At 45.4% G+C, this 24,661-nt stretch overlaps 1 protein-coding gene across 5 annotated transcripts in view; it reads left to right on the forward strand.

Annotated features, from left to right (window-relative positions):
• The window catches only part of MAPKBP1 (mitogen-activated protein kinase binding protein 1), a 96,122-nt gene that overhangs the window by 36,359 nt on the left and 35,102 nt on the right, over window positions 1-24,661 (forward strand). For 4 of the 5 annotated variants that reach the window (XM_061343798.1, XM_061343800.1, XM_061343802.1 and 1 more), the window contains exons 4-10: window positions 15,349-15,411; window positions 16,006-16,063; window positions 18,881-19,051; window positions 21,776-21,913; window positions 22,710-22,892; window positions 23,502-23,519; window positions 24,052-24,212. In XM_061343798.1, coding sequence (XP_061199782.1) covers window positions 15,349-15,411; window positions 16,006-16,063; window positions 18,881-19,051; window positions 21,776-21,913; window positions 22,710-22,892; window positions 23,502-23,519; window positions 24,052-24,212 — 792 coding nt within the window. The remainder of the gene's footprint in view (window positions 1-15,348; window positions 15,412-16,005; window positions 16,064-18,880; window positions 19,052-21,775; window positions 21,914-22,709; window positions 22,893-23,501; window positions 23,520-24,051; window positions 24,213-24,661) is intronic. The other variant, XM_061343801.1, reaches the window with a different exon arrangement.

The raw sequence follows: 24,661 nt of genomic DNA on the forward strand, positions 1-24,661 counted from the left end.
GTATTGAAAAACTAGTTAGGGCGGTGCTGATATTTGGTGCTGCCAGCTCCCTTTGGGACAAGCTGTTGTTTTGCAGTACATGGATCTCTGGTTACTTCTCCAGAGTGCCATGCACTAATCCGGCCTTCAAGTTACAAGGGGGTGGGTTGCTGTTCTGTAACCAGCTGCTACAGGCGTTGGGACAAATAGAGATGAAATGTGATGCTTTGTCCCACAGTTACTATTCGAGGATCTGACAGCAGCAGTAAGTCTGATACAACATCCTCCCTCAAGCCAGCAGGTACCAGCATGCCTGTTTATCCCGTTTTTCCACAGAAGCCACATGATATGAGCCCTTTTTCCCCAAATGCTTCCTTTATGCACCCCCTCCTAAGCCTTTGTTCACCCATGCTCATGTGCTGTCTCCTTTCTGTCAGGCATTTGGGAAAGGTTGGACTCTGCATCCCTGCTCAGCATATGAGTGTACTGCAGCATCTCACTATCCCTGTAAATGCTCCAAGTGAGGGGCAGCAATCTGTGCTTTCCGCTTGCAGCCCATCCAGTGGGAGGACCCCCCCCACACTGACAGGCAGTACCCACTCTCTGGGCTCGGGGATGAATTGAAGTTGAAGTCTGGTGACCCTTTGTTTAATAAACCAACCACCAAACCCCCCCCAAAGCAAATCCCTAAAAGCCACAACAGGAGCCTTGTTGTGTTCAGATTGCCAGATGGTTTTGGACATTTAGACTGAAATGAAAATTTTTCATGGGAATGGTTCAATTGCAGTGAAACATTTTGGGAAAGGCTTCATGGATTTGTTCACGGGGAATTTTGTGGAGAGAGGGAGTGTGTGAGTGGGAGCAGGTACCTTTCCCCATGACATATTGCCTGAGAGTGTTTCACTGGGATATGGGCAGCCCTGCTTTGAGCTGAGCAGTTCAGAGATGGCTGGTAAACTGTATTCTTTCTTCCGCTCCCCACCTTCAAAATTGCAGGGTTGGGGGCAGGAGAATCAGAATAGTCCATTTCCCCGCTTCAGTGAGCAGGGACATCTTCAAGCTCTGTCCAACCTGACCTTGAATGTTTCCAGGGATGGGGCATCTGCCACCTCTCTGGGCAGCCTGTGCCGGTGTCTCACCACCCTCATCATAAATTGTCTCCCTTATACCTAGTGTAAGTTTACCCTCTCAGAGTTTACGACCATTAAACCTTGTCCTGTTGCAAGAAGGCCTACTAAAATGTTTGTCTCCATCTTTCTTACAAGTCCCCTTTGGATATTGAAAGGGTGCAATAAGGTCTCCTCGGAGCATTCTCTTCTCCAGGCTGAACAACCCCAACTTTCTCAGCCTTTCCTCACAGGAGAGGTGCTCCATCCCTCTGATCATTTTTGTGGCCATCCTCTGGGCCCTCTCCAACAGGTCCATGTCTTTCTGTTGCTGAGGACTTCAGAGCTGGAAGCAGTACTCCAGGTGGGGTCTCAACAGAATTCTATTGTTCTGTACTTAGGATGATAGTGAGATTTTGTCTGAAGGACAGAAAGACTTTTCTGATAAAAGCCAGCAATGGGGGAGAGGCAATGTATTGTAGGGCATGGAGAACTGAGACTTTTTCCCCTCTATTTTTAGTGTGCCTCGGGACTGGGTGGAAGAGAAAATCACTTTGCTTCTCCCAGCTTGCACCTTTATCTAAAAATAAAACCTACCAGTTTTCTAGTTTGTCCCTTACAGAGCTGTAGATAATAGGAGCTGGGTATTAAACAGGTGACTTGAGCAGGGGGAAACAAAAACCCAAACCTTAAAATGTTCTGTCTTGTACAGTAGTCCTCACCCTTGCTAGTGCAGATGCTCTTCTCCCAGCATCACATACTAGCCAGCCCTTAAGGTGGTAGAGGCCACAAAGACATGTGCTGCTCCCTAAGAGCCTCTGCAGGGTGCTGCTCCTGATGAATGTCCCACAGCAGGTTCCACACATGGGACATGAGCTCAGGTGATGTGGTAGGTATATGCACAGAAAGTTAAAGATATGATTAAGGTAAAGAACACCAGATGCTGCCGACTTCACTGCCTCTGTGTCCTCCTTTGTACGTGTACCCAGCTCCAAGCAAGCCGGATCTTGTCAGAGGGAAGAGAACAGAATGGGACATCGATGGAAAGAAATGCTCTCAGAATGGTTTCGTAGAAGGAAATAGGATGGAGTTTGCAAAAGCATCTCTTCAGTCATGCATTTGCAGAGTTTTTACATGCTATTTCTTGGATTACTATATACCTTTGAACTCTGACCCTGCAGAACCACGGCATGGCACACAATTGTCTTAACTATAAGCAGCTTTTGTGCTTAACTGACAGTGGAGCTGGGGATGTTTTTTTTAGTGTAAGAATGAATTGCAGGACAGAAGAAGTCTCCTTGCCTGCAGTGTGCATGCAGGCAGCATGAATGTGCTCTCACGTTCAGTGATGGAAATCCTGGAGAAGGAGGTTTCATCCTGCGTATGATGCTGCAGTGGTGTGAGTGAGCTCTAAATGAAGTTTGGTGTGGTAGGGCATGTCTGGTTAGTTGACTTCAGCCCTAGACTGCCTCACACAACTGGTGTGGCAGGTCCAGGCGCTATGCAGTGCCTGTGCAATGTTTGCTGGGGGCCCAGAAGTACTGGCTGAGCCCTCAAGAATGATTATATTAGTGTGGATTCTTGCCTTTGCCAGAAATGTTAGCGGCAAAGAAAGTGAGACCAGGGAAATGGGAATGCTTTTATCTTTGTGAGGCTGCGATGAAAATTCTTGTGACAAAGAGGAAGCACTTGAAGCTTCCCTGTGTTGGATTCCTGAGGCTGTGAGCAGGGAAAGGTAGGGCTGCTTGGAGGAGTCCTATTTGTTCGCTGCTCTTTAGGTTGCCTGACAAACCATGTTAAGAACTATGTAGTACATGCTTGTTCCTGCTTCCATTCCAGTTCCCTCACCAGGAGAGTGTTATCATGCCTGTCAGAATAGATACAACAGTTGCTGGTTTAATGATTATGTTGGTCGTATTTGACTTTAGCCTGCCTCATTAGGAGAAATGCTGATCGTCCTCAGTCTTTCACTGCGCCAGTTGTACCAATTTGAGCTTTAAATTGGGAAGAGGCAAACTGGAAATAATCCCATGTAGACGGTTAATTTGTGCTTTGATCTCATTTTGCAGCGTGTGAACTAAGGGGAAGTCACTATTTAAAAAACAGGGTAAAAAAGAAAGCAGCCCTGTGGTGAGGGTCACTTGCAGTTTATGTGCAAAGAAACTGAAGTGAGAGAGTAAGCACATCTCCTTTATTTAAAACAGAGCTAAACGCTCTGGTAGAGCTCTGTCAGTGGGATGCTTTTACAGGTTTGGAAAGGTATTGCACGCTACTGAAACAGGGAAGAGGAGTGGTTGTAAAGCTCACGCTGCCTTGGCTGTTTTGGAACGTGTAGGGCTTTTCTCAGCTTGAAGCTCTGCAACCCCGGGGGTTTGGCCATTTCCTGAGAAAGGAGGGGTATGACACTGAGCAGGAGTGCCTGCAAGCCTGTGTACCTGCAGGTAGCAACCTGCTCTCTTCTCTACCTGCTCTGTATCTCCTCAGCAGTTACACCTCCTAGCAACCAGCGCCTTAGTGTGGCAACACAAGTTGCTCATGAGCCAAGTCCTGAGCTTGCATAAGAGCAAAGAGGGGGGGAATGGGGACTGAATAGCAAAGTCTGGGATGAAAATGAGATACCAGCCGCCTCAGCAGAGCTCCACCCTTTCTCAGAATCACAAAACAGGCTCTCTGTCTCCTGGCAACCTTGACACAAATCACAGAGTTTAAGTTAAAAGAAGTACATACAGTCCAAAGGACATAGCCCATCACTAGGTGTGAAGAACAGCGCGTCAGTCCTGTTCCTCTTCCTGTAAGATGTGGCACTGTAGATGGTCTTGTGTTTCACTCAGTGTCAAAAAGGCAAGAGGTGAAAGGCGAAAGAGTGTCATCTTAGAGTAGCTAAGAAGTGCCAGGAGGCTGTGTATTCTGGTTATTGCAAGCATGCCCACAAATGCCCTGACTATTGCAAATGTGGGACTTGGTCCCCCTCCACTGGAAGCTGTTCTCTGCAGCACCAGCACGTGTGTGCTGGCCTGTTGTGCACCTGAACCTGGGTCTTTCTGCTGGCAATCCAGGACTGACAGAGCCAGTACCAGATACCAGCCAGCTCCTTGCCTTCAGTGTCAGTTGCTATGCTTTGACAGTGCTGACTTAATGCTTCTTAGACTTGGACTCTAACCTGGCAATGTTTCTCTTTGACAAACCATGTAGATACATGAGGAAGCAAAACTGAGTTTTGTCATGACTGCCTCTCCTTCCAGGAAAGCTGTCTTTTTGATCTGACAAGTGATGCTCATTAGCTACACTGAAGAAAAAATTTAGTCCATTTAAAATGCTCTGTGTTATTCTGAGATACAGGCAAAGCAGAAGTGAATGTTCATCTTCTGTTAAAGCCAGAGCTGTCACAAGGCTTCTAAAATGATAACAGAAGCAGAATTGAATTTTACCAATCTGGCCACATTTGAGCTGTTCCCACTCTGGGAAGTGGTGGGGCTGGAGCAGGAAGCTGGCAAGAGCTCTGGCCATTTGGGCCCAGGAGCTGCAGCAGGCTCCCTGTAGTTGTGGCAGTGACAGTAACCATGGGGAGAAATGGGCTCTCCCCTGTCCGTTGTTTCAGCATCTGCCAGCTTGGCTGGGTACGGCTCAGGATTAGGCAGGGTTGGCATGAGGCTTTATTGCCTCCTTGCTGGCCCTGGTATCTGTGAGCTATGCCCATGCCTGGCAGGGACACAACTGACGGTTTGAGCGGGTGATTCCATAACTCCAGGCTTTCCAAGGTGCGGGTTTGGGTTTCCATTTCTTGGTCTCTGATGTTCTCCCAGAGCTGCAGCAAGGATTGTGCTCACTGAAGCATTCAAGGGGAAAAGCTGCTCCAGTTTCTCTGCCGCAGTGGGGGCTCTTGCCTGTCTGCTCTCCAGCGCAGGAGAGATCAACGACAGGTCAATGGGCACCAGAGGAGCCTGCCCAGTGTCTTACCCCCCCATGGCCATCCTCCCCAGGGAGATGGTGGTGGGGAGGGAGCTAGGAGACAGACCTGCCTCACTCCGCTTCTTCCTAAGGTTAATTAGATGAGAAAGGGAGAGAGCTAAATTGTATTACTACTTGCTTTGCTCCTTTGATTGATGCCACTCTAATATTGACTACAGTGCTTGCTCACAGTAAAACAGTTAAAGCCCTGAGGCATCTGCCATGAGCTGTCATGTTCCTCTGCCCCAGATGATTAGTTTGATGTACAGATCTTTCACCCTAGTCCTGAGCTGCTCAGGCACAATGAGGGAATACTCTGGCTGCATTTGCTGCTGGAAACAGAGGTGTTGGCCAATTGCTTCAAGGAGAATATATTTTTCCTCTGGGACTTGATTTTAAAGGAAGACACCCAGCTTTTGAGGCTTTGTGGCATGGTGGGAGCTGCACTTCAGGTGCAGACCTGAAGTGTAGAGCAAGATGTTCCTGTTCCAGCCCAGCTGGGTCTGCACATCTCTGCAGGGAGCTGCTTGTTCCCAGGAGGTGCCTTCAGAGCTCCCATCTTTTCATTATACAGTTGGGCTGGAGAGCTGAATTTGCTCAGTGCTTGGTGGCAGATTTGATGATTCTGCAGGAATTTTATTATAAACTTTGATTCTCTTTATCTCTTTCTTGCCTTTCTGAACTGCTGTTTGCCTGGGGGGTTAAAATATCTTTCTCCTCTTTTTTTCTTCAACTTGTCTTTCATTGCTGCTTCTTCCCCTAGATCTGTGCATTTTCTTTTCTCTGAGGCATTCCCCTTGGGGCGTTGTTACACTCACTGTTTTTTAGGGGCAAAGATGTGTGTGTGTATATATATGTGTGTATATATATATATATGGGCTGTGTGTCTCTATAAATTAAAAAAGGCAAGAATTCATTGTTGGTAAAACTGAATCCTTACACTGTAATTCAAGAATCATTTTACTCTACTATGCATTATTACAGAAAAAGACTGATAATGCAATAGAATACTATATAGAAGAGGTCTTAACTGTGATAATGCAGCTAAAACTGTAACACATTTTTTCATTTCTCTTTGTTTTTCCTGGCTTTGTGTTCACCCTTGTGTTGCTCCTCTGGATCTTAAAGTCAGTCATTGGAGGGTAACACCATAAATCTTTGGCCTTTGTAGCCCTTCACTGGGAGGAGTATGGTGGGGATGTTGCTGCGTTCTTCCTCACTCCAAGGTCCACCTGGGCTGTTTTTTATGTTTGCTAACACACTTTCACACCTTTCCCTATCTCATTTGGTCTGCAGCTCCACAGTGCTTCTGAACTCACTATGTACAGTGCCTTTCATGCATATTGGATATTTTTTTCTTTGTTACCCCTGAACTCTTGTTTTGCTCAGCTCCAGGTCTGTATTTCTTTAACAGACCATGGGTGAGCTATTCACAGCTGTGAGGTCTCCACTGCCAAGCACGTCCCTCTTATCATGCCATGCCTGTACTCGTTTGCACTGCACCCTGCAACTCCACTTCTCAAAGCCTCTGCTATCACACCATGCCTGCATTTCTTTCCTATACATCCTTGTGTTAGTTGTAAGTGCCTCAGTCTACATAAAATAACTGCTTGTTACTGTTACGTGTATCCCATGAAGAGAAACAGAAGTAAAACAAACTAGCCAGAGGTACCTGGTCGGTTACAGAAATTGCTGTCACAACTCAACCAAGTAAATCAGAACTGCAGGCAGGTCAGGCAAAGTTCAGAGTGAGCAAGGGTGCAAGCCCAGGAAGCCTGAGGCCTTCCAGGCTCAGGACAAAGCTTGCAGCCTGCTGCTGAGAATGGCAAACGTGGGGCTGTCAGCCCGACACTGATGGAAAAGGGACTGGCTCTTGAGAGCAAGAACAGAGGTGGAGCACAACTGGGGAGCAAGAGATCCCTGAAGCAGGTGTCTTGGCTTAGTCTGTCAGGATGGAGAGCTGTTCTCTTCTACTTGTAGAAGAGAACATAACTCTGGGAGGAGACCTCAGCACGTGGAGACACGTCTCTTGTCAAGAACTAACATAGCATGCTGTGATTCTGTAGCATCCATACTGGAGAAAGTTGCATTTCCTGCCTTGATGTAAAGCTGTCCGTATTTTCAGCCATGTTCCAGCTCTTGGTTACACCCAGGACCAGCCAGGCTCTGCTCAAGGCTCCCTTTTCTACTGCTTCTCAGTGTCTCCTGTCTGACTGATCAGCACATTTTCTTGTCATGAACAGTCTCAGTGATCCTTTTATTCCTCCGGCCTTCCTGTCATCAGCTGCCCATTACTCTAGCCTCCAGGGCTGCTGCTCATTTCAGTGTTCAGTGGGTGTTTGCCAAGAGTGCTGAAATAAAACGTAGCTCTGCAACTCCTGCTCCCAGCCCAGTTGATTTAATGCTTCATGTAGGTGTATTGCTGGCATTGCTTCCCTGCCCCTGGGGAGGTGAGTGGTTTTGGAGAGAAGGAGAAAGAAATGTGGACTCTTGCATGTGTATTATAGTCAGCCATGAGCTGTATGTATGCATGTGTCTGTTCATATTCCTACATATGTGTGTGTGTGCACATGTGTTTGTCATCAGGGCCCTGTATCCTTCAAAGCTTGTCAGACATGCAGGCTGACAGGCAATTTGGTGCGTGTATGTGCAGATGCTGCTTTGCATGGTTTGGCTTCATTGTTCCGCCTACCTTTGATGCAGGCTGGAGGAGAGATGGGGTATTCCACAAGGCAGGTGAAATGGCCTGTCCCCAGTTCTGCTGGGCACGGTTTTATCCCTGGTTTCTCTTCCGTGAGGGTTTTTATTTCTCTCTCCTGGCTTTGGAGTGTTGAAGGGAATTGGGACCTTTTGAAGGTGAAGTTCCTGCTGAATCACTGGTGACTAGGAAGCCTTGAGCCAAAACAATTAACTGGAATCATTTTCATCTTCCTTGCGACTATAATGATTCCCAGTTGATAAGCTGGTTTAAATTCCGTGGTTTTCCTTTGAGCCCTTTTCTCCCCTCTGCTTTCCCCATAGGCGCTTCTTGCTCAAGTCTTTCACAATCTGTCTGGCTTAGCCCTTTGCCTTCCAGAAAAGATGCCTCCTTATTGTGAAGCTCTCTGAAAAGCCATCACTCTCCCAAGGGCACTGCCACTGCATCTGTGGCTCCAGTGTGGCTGCTGGAGGGCTGTGTACAACTCACCCAGTGGGAGACAGGACCCAGGCTGTCTTTTGTCCCTGCATCTCTTTCCATGAAGCATGAAGTCTGAGTTTGTTTTCCTGAATCATCACCCTGCCTTATGTTTGCCCACTGTCAGGAGGGTTGCCAGTTTTAAAAATCATCCTTCTCTTCTGCTCTACTCCCTTAAAAAGAGACCTTGAAATAACCTGGCATTGGAAGCTTCCATAGTAAGGTGGAGTTTTCCAAGGATATGTTCAGTAAGGTCAGCTGGACCTGCTGGAAATCACTGTGGGCAGGCAGCACCTCTGCTCTGGTAGGAGGCAGGCAGGAGGACTCATGCAGAGATTCTCCTCTGTGTTCCTGGTAAAGCTGAAACTTCAGTGGGGTCTATGTCAATGCAATGAGTGATGTGAATTCAGGAGGCTGAAATGGTGGAGAGAGCAGAGGCTTCCTTTGTACCTTTAGGGATTAGCCCTACAAATCCTTCTTGTCAGTTCTGCTCTCCCTTCTTGTAGACTCAGTTTCCTGTGCTGCTCTCCCTCTTCTTGTGCCCACTGGCTTAAGCTATCTCTGAATGTCAAATTTCTGGAGGCTGGGAAAATAGTCTGGACAAGTATCTTAGAAATCTGCTCTGTTCTTCCCTAGGCTTCTGGAGACAAGAACTTCTGAGGCACGGACTTGAGTTTGGCCTGCTTTTTCTTGTGGTTTTTGGACTAAGTCTGTTCTGTGGTGCCTTTGAGCTCCCACTCCTGGAGGCTGAGGGTGCCACACAGCCTTTAAACAGATCAAACGTGTCCCTGCTTGGCAGTCAGAAGTTCCTACAGGATTAGTCTAGTGACACTAAAGGTATTGCTCACTTTCTTTTTCGCAGTGGGATTCTTGCTCAGTATTCATGGCTTTTCATTAGCCTGTGCTGGTTTCTGAAGTATGAATTTAGCTGTATCTCCCAGGCTCCCACCTTCCTGGTCTTCTTGGTCATGGATTGGTACAGGGAGCTCTGAAGGCTTCTTTGCTCATGCAGAACACCCAAGTCTTAACCTCTCAACAGATACATCTTTCTTCTCAGCATGCATTTAATTAATATAACTTGCATGAAAATACTTATTCAGTTGCATAGCGTGCACATCCTCTCTCTGTTAACCCACTCCCAGTACCGGCTGTGAATTAAAGAAGCTTTTTGGCAGAAAGAGTTGCCACATAGAAAATTGACACCAGCTTTTGTAGATGCTGCTTCACTCTGATCAAGCTTCCCTAGGCAACCAGTGCAGTGTAAAAAGGATTCTGTTCTTATCAATGTCTTTTTTTTTCTTTTTCATGCATTTAGTGCGTAGGAAGCTATTGCACTCTCATTTGAATAGCTTTTGGGGGGATAGAGAGCAGAGTGTAAGCCAGAAATTGAGAAGTGGATTCAAAGGGAAGGGACTGTTTGCTCTTTTCATTTATTTTTGCAGCAGCATGAAAGGAATATATTGTGGGAGGAAAAAAAAAGAAAGCCAACGTTTGTTTTGATGTCTTAATGGAGTTTTCTTTCCTCTGTACAGCATCCTCTTTATAACATAGGCTGCCTTCATTTAGGAGAGGAGGACTTGACCCATGGACTCTGCCTTTAGTCATGTGGCCCATAAGATAGGGTAGCACTGAGTTGATGGATAACTTGGAAAGAAATGCTATCACAGGCTTTTAATTCCTCCAAACCCCATGCAGGGCAGGGCAGCCCGCAGAGGAAGGAAAGAGGAAAACTGGCTTCTGCAGAAATCTGGTTTTTATTAGCTTGCTGAAGAAGGATGAGGAAGGAGGAGGTAGCTGGGGAAGGCAGCTGAGAACAGAGGGATGCGCAGGGAAATGGGAGGACAAAGAGAAGAGAAAAAGACCCAGGAACAAGGGATTTGGTAAGAGCAGGAGTGAAGCCAGTAGGAGAAAAGACAGAAGTAAAGGTGGGGGGAGCTGCATGGAGTGACATGCTACTGCTGACTTAGTGAGTCAGATCCTTCACGTAAATGTGACTGACGTCTGATTCCTCTCCATTCCTATATTTAGCTTAGGGATATTGCTTCTTTTATATATATATATATATATGTTATATATATATATAAAAATTTTCCCTCTCTTACTGGAGCCAATGGAAACTGCTGTGACACTTCCCCCCACCCTAGCTCAGCTTTTTAGCTGCATATATGGTGCACAGTTGGGCACATACGATGATAGGGCTGTGCTTTCATGGAGGTTTGGAAGCTCTGCAGGGACCCTTTCACCACTTCCTTGTTGGCTGACCCAAATATGCTCCCTGATGGAGAGAGCTCAGGTCATCTGCCAAAACCTTTGACATCACTGTGAGAGCTCATTCTGTCCTTGCCTTGTGTTTGAGGTTACCTGAATGTCCACAAGCAAGAGGAGAGATGACATAGCCAAGTTGTTTTTAAAAGCTGCTTCTATCAGGAAGGTGAACTTAAAGGTGGTGGCATCATAGAGCTAGAAATAATACCTTTAAATACCACTGCCAATGACCTCTGCAGGAGCCAAGGTGCAAACAAACAGGACACTTAGTCTCAGGTGACTGATAGATGGTTTGTACAGCAGTAATCCATACAGCAGTGAAGAGTTTCTAGAAACATCTTGGAAATCAGAATGTACTTGTGGATTTAAAAGGTGCTATGGTTATCAAACCCTGCCCACAGCTGCAGAGGAGGAAAGGTTTGTGCTGAAACAAAAGTACTTAACAGTGTTGACCTTCTACACTGCCAGTGTGTGCCAAGGGTCAGTGTTCTTTGTAGGTCTCATGTGTGGTGCTTTTGGAGCTAGTCTTAGGTTTCGTGTTAACATTAGCATTTAAAAAGGTCTCTTCAGACAAGGGTGTCTTGAGAACTTTAATTTGGTTTGAAAGCTTAAGTCTGGGAAGAGGGTGGAGAAGGTGAAAGAGGTGATGTGGCCATTATGGAAGTGCAGGTTTGAAGTACTTTGCTTGGTCTACATCCACAATTGGAAGCTAGGAACAAACCCATCAGTTTTCTCTTTGCTTGCATCCTTTCCATCCCTCGAGGTGTAAAATGCTGAATGCAGTCTTATAAAGGAACAGACAAAGGTGGAGAGTGGATAGATGGGTGTATGCTCTTGTGTGCAATTAATTTTCCATGGTAATTATTTTTATTATTTTAACTGCTCTAAGATTAAAGCCAGCATAAACAGAAAGGAGTAGATACTTTGAGTCTCCTGAAGGCTTGGTAGCCTTACGGGACTTGGAGGCAGTGTGGAGTAGGTGGATGAGAGATCTGAACATTCATTGTCTCTATTCCCTTTATTTTGCCAGACCAATTTCCTTTGCTAAGTCAGAGCACAGGCAGAGTAATAATTGGTTCTGAAGTACCTTGTCTGGGAAACCACAGCAGCTTCTGTTGGAGAACGACTTGCTGGCTGCATGGGGTCTGCTCTGGGGCCACACTGAGCTGAGCTGTGTGTGTGTGTGAGCAGGCAGTTGAGGCCAGCTTAAATCATAGAATTGTTTAGGTTGGAAAAGACGAAGATCATCGAGTCCAGCCCTTAACCCAGCACTGCCAAGTTGGCTACTACACCATGTCCCTGAGTGTCTCATCTACAGGTCTTTTAGATACCTCCAGGGATGGTGACTCAGCAACTTCCCTGTGCAGCCTGTTCCAGTGCTTGACAACCCTTTGGTGAAGAAATGTTTCCTAATAGTCAATCTAATCCTCCCCTGGTGTGACTTGAGGCCATTTCCTGAACAATTGGAAGGGATTAGAGCCCTAGAAGTGGTTAATTTCTGCTTGTTGAGGAGATGTGCTCTCTAGGATGGAGTAGACTAGAAACCTTTCCAAGCATTTTGGGGGAGCCAGGTTTCAAAGTTGGATGCTCCCAACTCCCAGAACAGTATCTGTGTCCCGCTGTAAGATTGGTAGTATGGTGCCTGCCATCTTGCTGGATAAGGTGTCCTTGGAGTTGGCGGGAGTCTTCGCTGCCCTTTTGTATGGCAGACAGGAGAGTGATGGTGGAAAGCTAGCATGGGACAGCAGAGCAGTAGGGTAGCTATTGTTAGGTAGCAGCTAACTTGAGAAGGCAAGTTTAGAACACTGGTTTATCCTGCCTGAATGACTTTATTGGCATAGGAGGTTATAACCAATTAGCAAGTTACTTTAGCCATTGACTTATAATTCACATAGCAACATACAGTCTTGTTTCACTAAGTCTATTGAGTTAAAATTACCTTTCATGGCATAAATCAGTGCTTGCTGACCAGTAAAGAGATACTGTGCTTTATTTCCCCCTCCCAAGATAGATTTTATTAATTATGGCTCAAACCCAGTGAATTGAGCATAGGGTTGTCTTAAGACAGTTAAAATACCTATGTTTGTGGTGGCTGCTTTGGCACTAGAAGCTGTGTGGCTTTTGGAGAGGTTTGTTGCCTTGGTGTGTGAGCCAGCTCTTACCTTCACTGTGGGCTCTGTGCTTGGGCAAGAGCTGATAGGTGCTGTATGCTGGAAGCCTACATACAGCCCAATCCAGAATGCAACTGAGCTGAACTTCATGACTGTCAGTGGCCAAAGGCTCTGTCATATAAGTTGGTAACAGCAAAGCCCTGGACCTTTGTGTTTCACTATACTATTCTATGAAGTGGTTTGTTTGCTTGCCTGGTTTGAAGACCCTGGTTTGTGTTTTGCATCTTTCCTGTGTTTTTTAGACTGTGTGAACTTTTCCGAAGTCCTGTTTTTCTGCTGAGTTCCTCACAATAAAACCAGAAACTTCAGAGCTGCATAGGAAAGTCTTTGCCAGGTTTCTGTGTCTTTATTCTTAAGTTTTTTTTTTTTTTTAGCACAGTTCATTGCTGTCATAACTCAGCAGGATTTTGGTCCATTAACCCTATCCTACTGCCCATAATGGGGTTTTGCTTGGCTTTTCTGATTAGCTGGAGGCTTGGGATTAGATAGATTTTCACATTTGCTAACTTCGTATTTCATATCTTGTGATTTGCAAGGCTTAACCTCCCTGACTTGTTAATGGATCACAAACCACCTGCTTCTTTACACTAATCCGTCAGAAATACATAGCATAGCTCTGACTTGAAACTCTCCAGATTGGTTCCCCAGGGTAAAAAGCGCAGAAGGATCAATCCCAGCCTGAGCAAACTGCTTAGTTACACTTCCCCTGCTTTTCCACAAGATTAAGTCTCCAGCCATGGCTGGTTGCCTTAACTATTGAGGGTTTGATGCCTTTATTGCCTTGGCCTTCAGGTGTGCTTAAATCTGTGCAGCAGTGTGCACTGCCAGCATGGAAATATTGGTGAGGTCTGTGGGTGAGGTGCTGCAGTACATGTCTGTGATGTCTCAGCTTTTGCCTGGCTGTTTGGCTGCTTCAGGCCAGCTCCTCTACTTCTCTGTGCTGTGTGTTTCGCCCCTGAGCGATGTCTGTAGCCTGGCACAGCCTGTAGCACTGTGGGCAAGCCCCAGGCCAATGGTGATGTGAGTGAAGTCCCCAGTGCGGCGAAAGCTGTTGACAGGGGCATCCCGCAGCACTCCCTGGCACTGCAGCAAAGGAAGAGCTGGTGCTTTCCAAGCTCTGGCAGTATGTACTAGCAGAGGGATGGGCAAACCCCACCATTTCTATTTTAGAGGTGAAGTGAGAAGTAGGGCACAAGGTCACCAGAGAAATTCCTGTTCTACCTCCTTGTACTCACGTAACAGAGATGCTTTTGGGAGGTACAGTCAGGGCCATGCGTTTTCTGTTACTCGTCACTACTGCTCTCTGCTATTAGACCAATGCTGTTACATGAGGATTTAAACACTGTGTGTGGGGTGTTTGTGGAGAGAAGGGGGAGGCTCCTGTACCCAAACTGTCCCAGACTGGTTGTGATGGGCTGAGGCACCAAAGCAATGTGCTGTGGACAACATTAGTGGGGAAGTGGGGCTGCTTCTCCTTCACTCCCCTTGCTATCATCACCTGTTCTGCTCCCACTGCAGGCGATTATATGGCTTATAAGGAGTTTGGTACTGCTTGCTTTTGCAGTTCATCTTGCTAAGAGATTTCTGCAAGGCTCCTGAGCGAGTTGTTTATTCAGATATGTCCTTTGGGTCAATAGTTTTTGACATCGTATGTCTCACTTCTCAACTGGCTAGCCACTTCTTGTGTTATACTCAGCTGTGTTTGTCCAGTCTTGTATTACAGCCAGGCACAGAAATTTAGCCCCTCTACCTCCCCTTCTTTCCATCCCTTTCAGAAAGTTCCCCTCTTTCCTTCTTCCTGACTTTCTTACCCTGTTCTAGACATGCTGGTTTGGTGCCCAGTACATAGGGTCACTTTTATGGCAGGGGAGATAATCCATTAGGGCTGTTGGATAAACTTCCATGGTAAACTGTCATGGTTTAACCTCAGCTGACAACTAAGCATCATATTTATGCTCCCTTCCTGCCCCAACCCACCAGAGGGGTGGGACAGAGGATTGGAAGAGTAAAACTGAGAACACTCATGGGCTGAGATAATCTAATGGGACAGAAAAGGAAGAAAATAATAATGATGATAATAATAATGATGAAAGAATTAGCATATACAAACAAATGATGCACAGTACAATTGCTCACCACCCGCTGACTGATGCGCAGCCAGTTCCCCAGCAGCTGCCCTTGGCCAGCTTTTCCCCTAGTTCATGTACTGCACACGACGCTATATGGTATGGAATATCCCTTTGGCCAGTTGGGGCCAGCTGTACTGGCTGGCCAGCTTCTTGTGCCCCTGTGGCCAGGCATATGAATCCGAAAAGTCCTTTCCTTATTATAAACACTGCTTAACACACTGTTGGTTTTAGCTGTTGCTATCAACATTATTCTCATACTAAATCCAAAACTCAACACTGTACCAACTACTGGCAAGAAGGTAAACTTTATCCCATCTGAAACCAAGGCATTAACCTTTCTGTACAGCTTAAGCAGTCAGAAGCTCCTCAACATGGGAGACAGTTGTGATTCCCCTATGGGCTGCTCTTTTTCTTTGTGATTTCTGGTTAAGCCCAGCTCAGTGTATGAGATGAGGGGATGCAGCAGCTTTTTGGGTCTGCTTTTGCTGCTGTTCTGCCAGCAAGGATAGCTCTTTAGTTTTCTTGATACACATGGTCCTATCAACTATTTTTGTTCTTGTGTTTCCTCCATCTAGGTGTGTTGTTGTGCTGTTCAACCCTAGGAAAAATAAGCAACACCATATTCTAAACAGTTCCAGGTGAGTGAAGCTTTAAGCTGGGCTTGCTTTCTGTGGGAGGTGAATTCAAAGGTTTTATGGCTTGAGTGAAGTGCAGGAGGTGCTGTTGCTCCAGGCTAAATCCCCTCAGTGAGAGCTGCCCTGGGGAGAGGCTGCCTGCTGGTTTGACTGCAGCTCCTTCTAATGTGAGGTGCTGTTGCTAACAAAGTACCACCTCAAAAACTTTGTGGTCCCATGAGGAACTGCTAATAGGCATGATGTGGAGATCTTACTGGAACTTAATGCTATCTGGCTTTTTTCTAACCTCCGCCTAAAACTGTGGCCTCATTATTGAAGCCAGGACTGATACATGGTTCCATATCTCCAATAGAGGCACAAGGACGAACCTTGATTTCTGGAGCTTTTCTGGTGCTGTGGGCATGCTGCTTGAGACTTGGGCAGTAGGGAATCCCCATAGCAAGTGTTAGAGCTCTGGTGAAGGCAACTCATTGTGTCAGGCTGTTACGTGTGATTTTAGCTTCTTTGCAGTTTGTCCAAACCTACTCCCCAGTCCTAATATACTGAAATGAAATCACATGTTGGAAATGTTTCTCAGTGTCATTTTCTCTGTTTTAGGAAAACAATTACAGCACTTGCTTTCTCTCCAGATGGAAAATACTTGGTTACAGGAGAGGTAAGTGCGAGAGGAGAGAGGGCACACCTTGTCCATCGCATTTTGAAGTGGGGCAGGAGGGTGTTAGAAGAAACAAGAGTTGCCTTGACATAGGCAAACCTATTTCAGTGTTGCATCTCTGGGTGGACTGAAAGTAGAATGAAAATAGGTGGAAGTTCACACAGCATGGCTCTACACTAGCATCAGTGAGGAGTACTTGGATGGTCCTTAATCTCAGTCTCAGGTTAGCGTTGTCCTTTTAGGATTTAGGAAGTAACTGAAGCCAGTAACAGTGTTGTGGAAAAAGTGAAAAGCATACGTGGAATGGAGCTTTAGGAACAGTGACAGAAGATACTGGTGCCTGTGGTTTGGCATTGCATGTTTGGCTGGGGGAGACAATCGATTCCTCTTTCCAAGCATGCCCAAGGGGGAGAATGAGGATGAGTCCACTGTATGTCTGTTCTGCATTAGAAGTTCAAGGCACAGGCTGTGCCATGAGGCTGGAATTGCTGGACATTAGAAATCCACAGAAGTGCTGACTGTCCCCTGTATAGCTGTGGGCTCATCCCTAGTGCAGCCCCATGATGGCAGCTGTCACGTCCCTGGGTGGCTCCCAAGCTGGGCCTGAATCTTGCATTGATCAGGCCAAGGATAGAAATGACAGTGTTTTGGGATGGAGGCTACCTTTGACACTGAAAAAGTAAGCACAAGTATCCATTAGAGCATCAGAGACTGTGGTTGTTATTAACTTTTTAGTGAAAGCATGAGGTTTTATAGCTATAGTATGTTTTAATGCCTCCTTACGCTCTAGAAGTCTTAATGTGATAAAAGCTCTTTATATTAGAATTATATATAATGCATATTTTTTTTATCCCTGGTGTTCAGTTCTGATTATTCTGGTGCCTTCTTTCCTTTATCCTTTACTTTTTTTAATGTCTGGTGTGCTGTTCCTTTCATGTGGAGTAGAAATAATGGTAAAAAATGAAGTGGGTATTTTTCTTTCTAACAACTCAAACTTCTCAGTTTGGAACATCATTGGGGTAAATGGCAAGTTCAGGTTTAAAAAGGAAGAAAAAGCCTTTCAAGTTATGCTTGAAAAGCTTTTCCTTTTTTGCCTTGTTACAAAACATGTCTCCTCTTGCCCTGTTGTAAAGCCATTTCTCTTTTCAGTATCCTCCCACGTGTCTGACGTTTGAGTTATTACTTAGTGTAGCAGTGTCCCCTGCCGGTATCAGCAGTCTTGTCTTGGTTTAACCTCTGTCCCATCGGGAAATGCTTTCTGATTCACTTTGTCAAGCTCACTTTTAGCTGCCTCATTCTAATTCTGGTTACTAACACCTTAGTTTTGTTCATGGCTGGCTTTTTAGGAAGGAGAGCAGGGAGGTTAGTCCTTGGCTGCCATATTAAATGCCATATTGAATACATAAAAGACATATTAAATGTCTTAATACATAATAGGCATGTTAAATGCATAAAATACATTAAATACATAAAAGACGTACTAAATGTCTTTTATGTATTTCAGATCTTTTCCTTCTTTTTTTGTCTTGCATTCTTTCTTTGCTCCCATGGAGGCATACGTTCCTCATCCATGGGGATTACACACAGCTCACTTTGGTGATGATGAAATACAAATTCAATTTCTTAAGGTCTTGGGGTCTATACTAAGATGCTGGGAAATATATAAAGATGTGCTAAAGTACAGCAATTGCTTTGAAGAGCAGCTGATTCAGCTCATGGTAACATCTTGGTAAACACCTTGAGACCTGACCTTTGCCTGGCAGGAGGGAGAACTGCAGTAAAATCTAACCATGGTGTTTTTCCAGGCCACAAACGGTGATAAAGCTTGGCAAAGCTTCTGAACAAGACAATTAAAACCTGTGCAGTTCTGAGTTCTTAAAGCTTTGACTTCCCCTTGTGATCAGACTTGTCACTCCCACACAGTCATTTGACTGACTTAAAATTGATCAGAAAACGTACCATGTTGCCATGGATATGTTATTTTGCAAGCTACAGTTTTGACAGACTTCGATGAGAAACCATGAGCAGGCTCCTGAGTAGGCTTTGCCCCTCGGGCGTATTTTTAGCCAGCATTTCAGCTCCTCTTGTGCTCCTTGGTTTATTTTGGTTTAATAACAAACAGACAAACAGAAGAGCAAACTTGTCTGGCAGAAGGTGCTGAATTGGCATTTATGAAGGCTGTGAACTGTTTCTCTGGAGAAAAAGTGTAAAACCAGAGGCTCTGCTCCCTCAGTGTCTTTCTCTGACACTACCCTGCCCATACCTTTTCAGGCAGCATGCATCTGTGGTACCTTTGTGACAGAAATGATATTGCTGTTCTCCCAGAGGCCTCCCTCAGACAGTGTGTGATAGTTACCACAAGAGTCATGTCATATTTCTGTATGGCATGACCTGGCTTGAGATCTCAAATGACCGTGTTGTGTTAGGAGCAGAGGATGTGAAGGCATTTTGGTTCACTGAATCTAGAGATGCGATCTTATAATCCTTTTAATGATCTGACTGTGAGTTCCCATTGCAAAGGACAGGGATGTGCATCAAAAGTATTGTTCTAGTCTCTGGCTGTTCTGTGAGTAGCGGGGGAGATTATTAATTCTTCCATTATGAAATACATATACTCCTTAGGTTGTTGAAATCCGTATGCCCCTTATGGTGTCAGCCTCAACCTGGGCTTTAAAAAGTCAAAGGAACCTTTAAACCTATTGTGAACACACCATCTAGACACCTTTTACCAGTCCCCACATATTTACATGCTTGAATCTGCCAGAACTGACCTCAGGGGTTCTGTTCCCTGTTCTCAGTCTGTTCTTATTCTTCCAGAGTGGACACATGCCAGCGGTTCGGGTATGGGATGTGGCCGAGCGAACCCAGGTGGCTGAGCTCCAGGAGCACAAGTATGGCGTGGCCTGTGTGGCTTTCTCCCCCAGCTCCAAGTACATCGTTTCGGTGGGGTACCAGCATGACATGATTGTCAATGTGTGGTCATGGAAGGTAAGTTGTCTAGGAGGTTGGCTGGACCACAAGGTATTGCTAAATGGAGTTGGCAGTTTATCCATAAACTATTACAGTTCTGTCTTTCTTTTTTTTTTTTTTTTACATCTGTTATTGTTACTTGTTTTTTGACAGTCATAGACACTGACAAGTTTGGACATTAGGGAGAACTATGGTCCCTTAGGGAAGCTCTGAGTCACTTCAGTGAAAGGATATTCCTTATACTTGGAGACATGTGACATCTTGCTGTTCAGCCAGAAAAGCCTGGACTTTGAAACCTTGTCAAAACCTTGAGCTTTCTTAGGGGCTTATTAAAAGCTAATTTATGAGGGTCAGGAAGGGAACTCTCATCAGTCAGGGAATTCTTTTGTGGTGTAGTGCGTGCTCTTGGCTTGTTTTGTTTTTGTTGTGTCAGGGTTTGCAATAGTACGATCCCACCCTCGTTGACTAAGAAAGGGAACATAGGGAAATCACAGTGGGTGAAAGCCAATGGAAGTCACTGTCTACCAATGGGTTGGGTCAGCACTGTGGGAACAAAGCCCATGTCTTATCATCTAGAAAACATTCAAGTGTGTGCTTTTTTGTATATAAGGAAAGAAACATTTATTGTCATTAGGCTTCTGTATTAGTAAATGTTAAGCACGTATTCAGCTCCTGCTGCTGCTTTAGGTGCTGTAATCCTCTCTAAAAAGAGATGTGATTTACAGAACCCACAATGCATCTGTTAAATCTCACCTGATTATAGAATCATAGAACGGTTTGGGTTGGAAAGGACCTTAAAGCTCATCTAGTTCCAAGCCCCTGCTGTGGGCAGGGAGGCCTCACACTAGACCAGGTTGCTCCAAGCTGCATCCAACCTGGCCCTGAACACTTCCAAGGAGGGGGTATCCACAGGTTCTCTGTGCAGCCTGTGCCAGTGTCTCACCACCCTCACAGTAAAGGATTTCTTCCTAATATCTACCCTCTTTCAGTTTAAAACTACTACCCCTTGTGCTGTCACTATACTCCCTGATAAAGAGTCCCTCCCCATCTTTTCTGTAGGACCCCTTTAAATACTGGAAGGCTGCTCTAAGGTCTCCCTGGAGCCTTCTCTTCTCTTGCAGCTTGTAAGTCTGTGCCCATTTAGTATGTTACTCTCTTTATCACATTTTCTGTGCTGTAATTTAAGATCTCACTGTTAGTTTTCTCCTGCATGAGCTGAAAATTGACCTTGCTATTTTTGTGTATAGCTGAACTATATAGTGATAACACCTGTGTATGTCAGTGTTGAAAACTGCTCAGCCTTTTAGTTCTTTCCAGTTATACAAATGAAAGTAGTGACTTAGAGATGATCACAATGCATGGCATGTGTGGGACAGTACAAGCAGCTTCATTTTGCCTTGCTTATGCAGGTTTTCCTGTTCACTGTGATCCTATTTATAATTATGTGCATGAGAGCTTGTGAGGTAAAGACTATTTTATTCTTCTGCACTGAAGAACATGCACTTTAATCATATACTTCAGGCTGTGACTATCGGGAGGTCCAGCTAGCCTTTATTTTGCAGACTGGGTATCAAAACTAGATTTTATGTGACCAAAGTCAAAGAAGAATTTGAGATCAAGATATCAATACAGATCTCCTCAAGTACATCCCTGCACCTTTCACCACAACCCTTCTATCTGCTATGTTGCTGCTTCAGTTTCCTGTTTTTCCTGGCTGGGAGACTTAGTCGTTTGACTGTGATGGAAAAGAAAACCCCTGATATCTGTAGGGTCCCCTTGCTTCCCTAAAGAAAGACCACAGCAGAGATCCAGATGTTGAGGTCTACAAAGGTCCTAAGCCTTTCTCTGTGTGCTGTCTTGGAAGAAGTTATGTTAATGGCTGGCCCCTTAGCTTTTCCCCTAGTCTGGGCTGGGGGTCCTCCATGGTGATGGTTTTATTACTGCTTTTTTTGCATTGTTGTCAACCATGTGCTGCGTGGTTGAAAATCCACCACAGGTGGAAGGGAAGGCATTTTTATTCTCAGTTCTACCAATCCCTGAGGAAAGGCAGGGGAGAAAGACTGAGTGCTGGTATTGTGGATAGGGAGCTCCTGCTATCTGACTGTTCTGCTTGGGCAGTGTCCGTTTCTGTTCTTGTGTCTGTGCCACGTTCTTCCTCCTTTCCCAAACTCTGACATATTGAAGAGCACATGTGAAGTGCTGCAGATTTTGCTTTGTCCCTTCCAATAAAGGCATGGTCTTTTTGTGTTTCGGGTCTTTCAATAGTGTCTTTACAGAGAAGAGAGAATTTATGGAGGAATCAGTATTATTTTTCCTGCAGAAAAGAACCTGTTCCCCACCTTGAGTGTCTTGCCCTCACTGCTGCCTGGAAGCCAGGACAACTTCTTGTGTTTTTGCTGTTTAGAAAGGGAAATAGGTTTTCTCTGAGCTCCTGGTGATTGTGAAACCAACATGTTTGTTATGACTCACACACCAAGTTCCTGCAGGCACTAGTGCCTGCTGATTTGTTCTCGATCCCAGTCAATGTGGAATTGGAATTGAATGTAAATGTGGATTGTACTATCTGCCAATCAATGCTCCCAGCTAGTGTGTGGGAGGTTGTTTTCAGGGGTGTATGGGGAATAGTTTGGGCCTCATCTTTTCCTTTCTGCAGCGCTTGTAGTGGATATGTGCCTGTAACTGAAGTGAGTTCACTTTGCTTCTGAGCAAAGAAACTAAGCTACTTAAACACTTATGTTCCAGAAAAACATCGTAGTGGCAGCCAACAAAGTCTCAAGTAAAGTGACGGCTGTGTCATTCTCAGAGGACTGCAGTTACTTTGTCACTGCTGGAAATCGACACATCAAGTTCTGGTACCTGGATGACAGCAAAACCTCTAAGGTGAGAGAAGGTGCATCAAGGCCAAGCTGTGACCAGGCGTTTCCATCTTGCAGCAGCATGGGTTTTGCCCCAGTGAGCTGTGGGAAGTGGGAGCTCTTTGATTTTTGTGGTGATTCAAAGATAGCCCTTCACCTCTGGCTCTCACGTCTTTGTCCCTCTGGGCTGGTGGCACCAAAACCTTGTCTTATGCTGCACTGATGTGGAGGCACGGCTCCTGGAGTTGTATAGCAGCATGCTTGTTCTTTAATAGTCACATATAATAAAGGACAAAAGACTAGAAAGAGCTGCAGTCATTGAACCCCTTGGAGCACAGAGGTGGGGAGAGCTGTTTGGTGCTGTGTTATTTTGAAGGGTCAACTATGGTGTTTAAACTTACAGCTGTTCTGTTCTCTGGGGAACAGAATCCACATGTGGGAATTTTTCTGGATGCTCATGAACAGATGTTCCTCGTTCATGCTTCGGCCCTGCTTTGGCATTTGGTATCAGTCACACATTGGCCATGGAAGGGTTGTTGTTCCAGTGATTGATCTGCTGTCTCTCGGTCATATGTTTGGAAGCACAGTTTTCGTGGAATAAATAGTGTTCTGTTGCCCTGATGCACTGATACTGATGGTCCCATACACTGTGCAAGCAATGGGTCTGCAGCAAGTAAAACATGTCACTACCTCTCCTTGTAGGCTGTTTGCAGCTCTCTTTTCTTTGAGGCACTTCAGCACTCAGTGTTAGATGTTCTAAAACATGTCTGTCTGCTTGGAGTGCCTCACTCTGTTCCTAACAAACTGTGTTTTATTGGTAGGTCAATGCCACAGTCCCCTTGCTAGGTCGCTCGGGATTGCTTGGAGAACTGAGGAACAACTTCTTCACGGACGTGGCTTGTGGAAAGGGCAAAAAGGCTGACAGTACTTTCTGCATCACATCTTCAGGCCTGCTCTGTGAATTCAATGAAAAAAGGCTGCTGGACAAGTGGGTGGAGCTGAGGGTGAGTTTTACATCCTCCTGTCCTGCAATGTTTGTGCTTGCTGAAGTAGAACAGGAACAAGCAGTAATAAGGGCACTTGAAGCACAAGCTGACCACCAGCAGTGAAAGTCATTGGGCCTCTGCCACTTTGTTTTCCTCTGGCAGGCCATGCAAAAATAGCATTGTTTCTTGGCAAAGGGATTTTATTAATTATTGAAGCTTTTTCATTCTCAAACCTCAATATTACAGCTGCTGCCTTTCTGGCGAAGTAATGTCCTTTATATAGCTTTGGCAATCCCTGTGTTGTCGCTCCTGGCTTGGCCTGGACAAGCAGGAGTTTTAGAAAGATTTTGATTTCTGCCCACTCTGCAGTGTCTTACTTGGCTTGTACATCTCAAATGATGGTTCCCAAGGAACTGTTTGGTTTGGCCATTCTAAACCACCAGATTGGCTCATAGTTAAGAATTTGATCATACTTATTTTCCTTTCAATTGAATGTAAGATGGCACCTGAAAGGATCCAATGTCTTAAAATCAAGGGGAAAAAAACCTTTGCACGCTCTCACTGAAGTGAAATGCCTCTTCTTTTCTTTCCTTTCTTCTCTAAAATCTGCCTTTCACTCTCGCTCAGAATACAGACAGCTTCACAGTAAGTTGGAAAAAAGTTTTGCGTTGAACTCATCCCCTTATCACCACACTCCATTTCGTACCATTTTCTGCCATTTGTACAGATCCCAATGGGAAGGGAAAAAATCCATTTTTTTTTCTTTTCATATCCCCGTGTGACAGGTAGTGTATTGGCTTTTCTAGTACAGGGGGAAGTGCTCCTTGCCTGCTGGTGGTGCTGAATGTCACAGAGGAACAAAATCCCCACTGTTCAGAGATGCTCATCTGGAGCAAATGCGTGGCTCTGCTGTCCTCCCAGTGGGGAGGGAAAGCACAATGGGGAACTGGGCTTTTTCCTTAGCCACTTGGAATCTACAATAGCATGTGGTTAGGAAACTCCTCAGAAAGGAATATTGAATTTTTAGGCTTTTCCTTACTCCCAGGGCTCAACTTCAGCTCTTCTGACCATGAGTCCTTTGTCTGTCAGTTTGCTCTTCTCCCTGTCATGTGTCTGGTGACTTTTGAAGTGAGAGTGCACTGCTTACTCACCCTCTTGTGTGTTGTGTCCTCCTCAGACCACTGTGGCAAACTGCATCTCTGTGAACCATGACTACATCTTCTGTGGCTGTGCTGATGGCACCGTGAGGATCTTTAACCCTCTGAACCTTCACTTTGTCACCACACTGCCAAAGCCGCACTACCTGGGAACAGACATCGCGAGTGTGACTGAGGCCAGGTACCGTGGAGAGGGTGGAAGGGAGCAAGGGAGGCTTGTGGGGGTTAGAACTGCTCCCCAGATCTTTGCCATTTGGTGTGTGCTCTTTATATGGATTAAAACTGGCAGCCTATTGCAGATCTGCCTGAGTTGTTGCAGGGTTGCATTGCATGGCTGGGCTACAGCCCAAAGCCAGTTGCTGGATGGAACAGCATATCTTGCTCTGCATCTCTCTGGGATTGCTTGGGTCTGGTGGCCTTTTGATGTTGGTTGCTATAGGCAAGCAGGCAGAGGGCACAGGATGCTGTGGCATACTTCAGTTGTTCCTGTACCATGGTACATCCTTTGTTTATCACTTATTACAGAAGACTCTCCTCTGTAGCAGTATAATGATGTTGCTAAGAGAAGCCCAGGCTCTCTTGCAATCTTGTATAGACCTAAATCTGCTACTGTCTGTAGTCTGTACTGAC

This window comes from Neopsephotus bourkii, unplaced genomic scaffold (genome assembly GCF_033783945.1).
Source record: "Neopsephotus bourkii isolate Nb327-2 ecotype Australia unplaced genomic scaffold, CSIRO-AGI_Nbou_v1 NB_1825, whole genome shotgun sequence".
In the NCBI taxonomy this organism is placed as follows: domain Eukaryota; kingdom Metazoa; phylum Chordata; class Aves; order Psittaciformes; family Psittacidae; genus Neopsephotus; species Neopsephotus bourkii.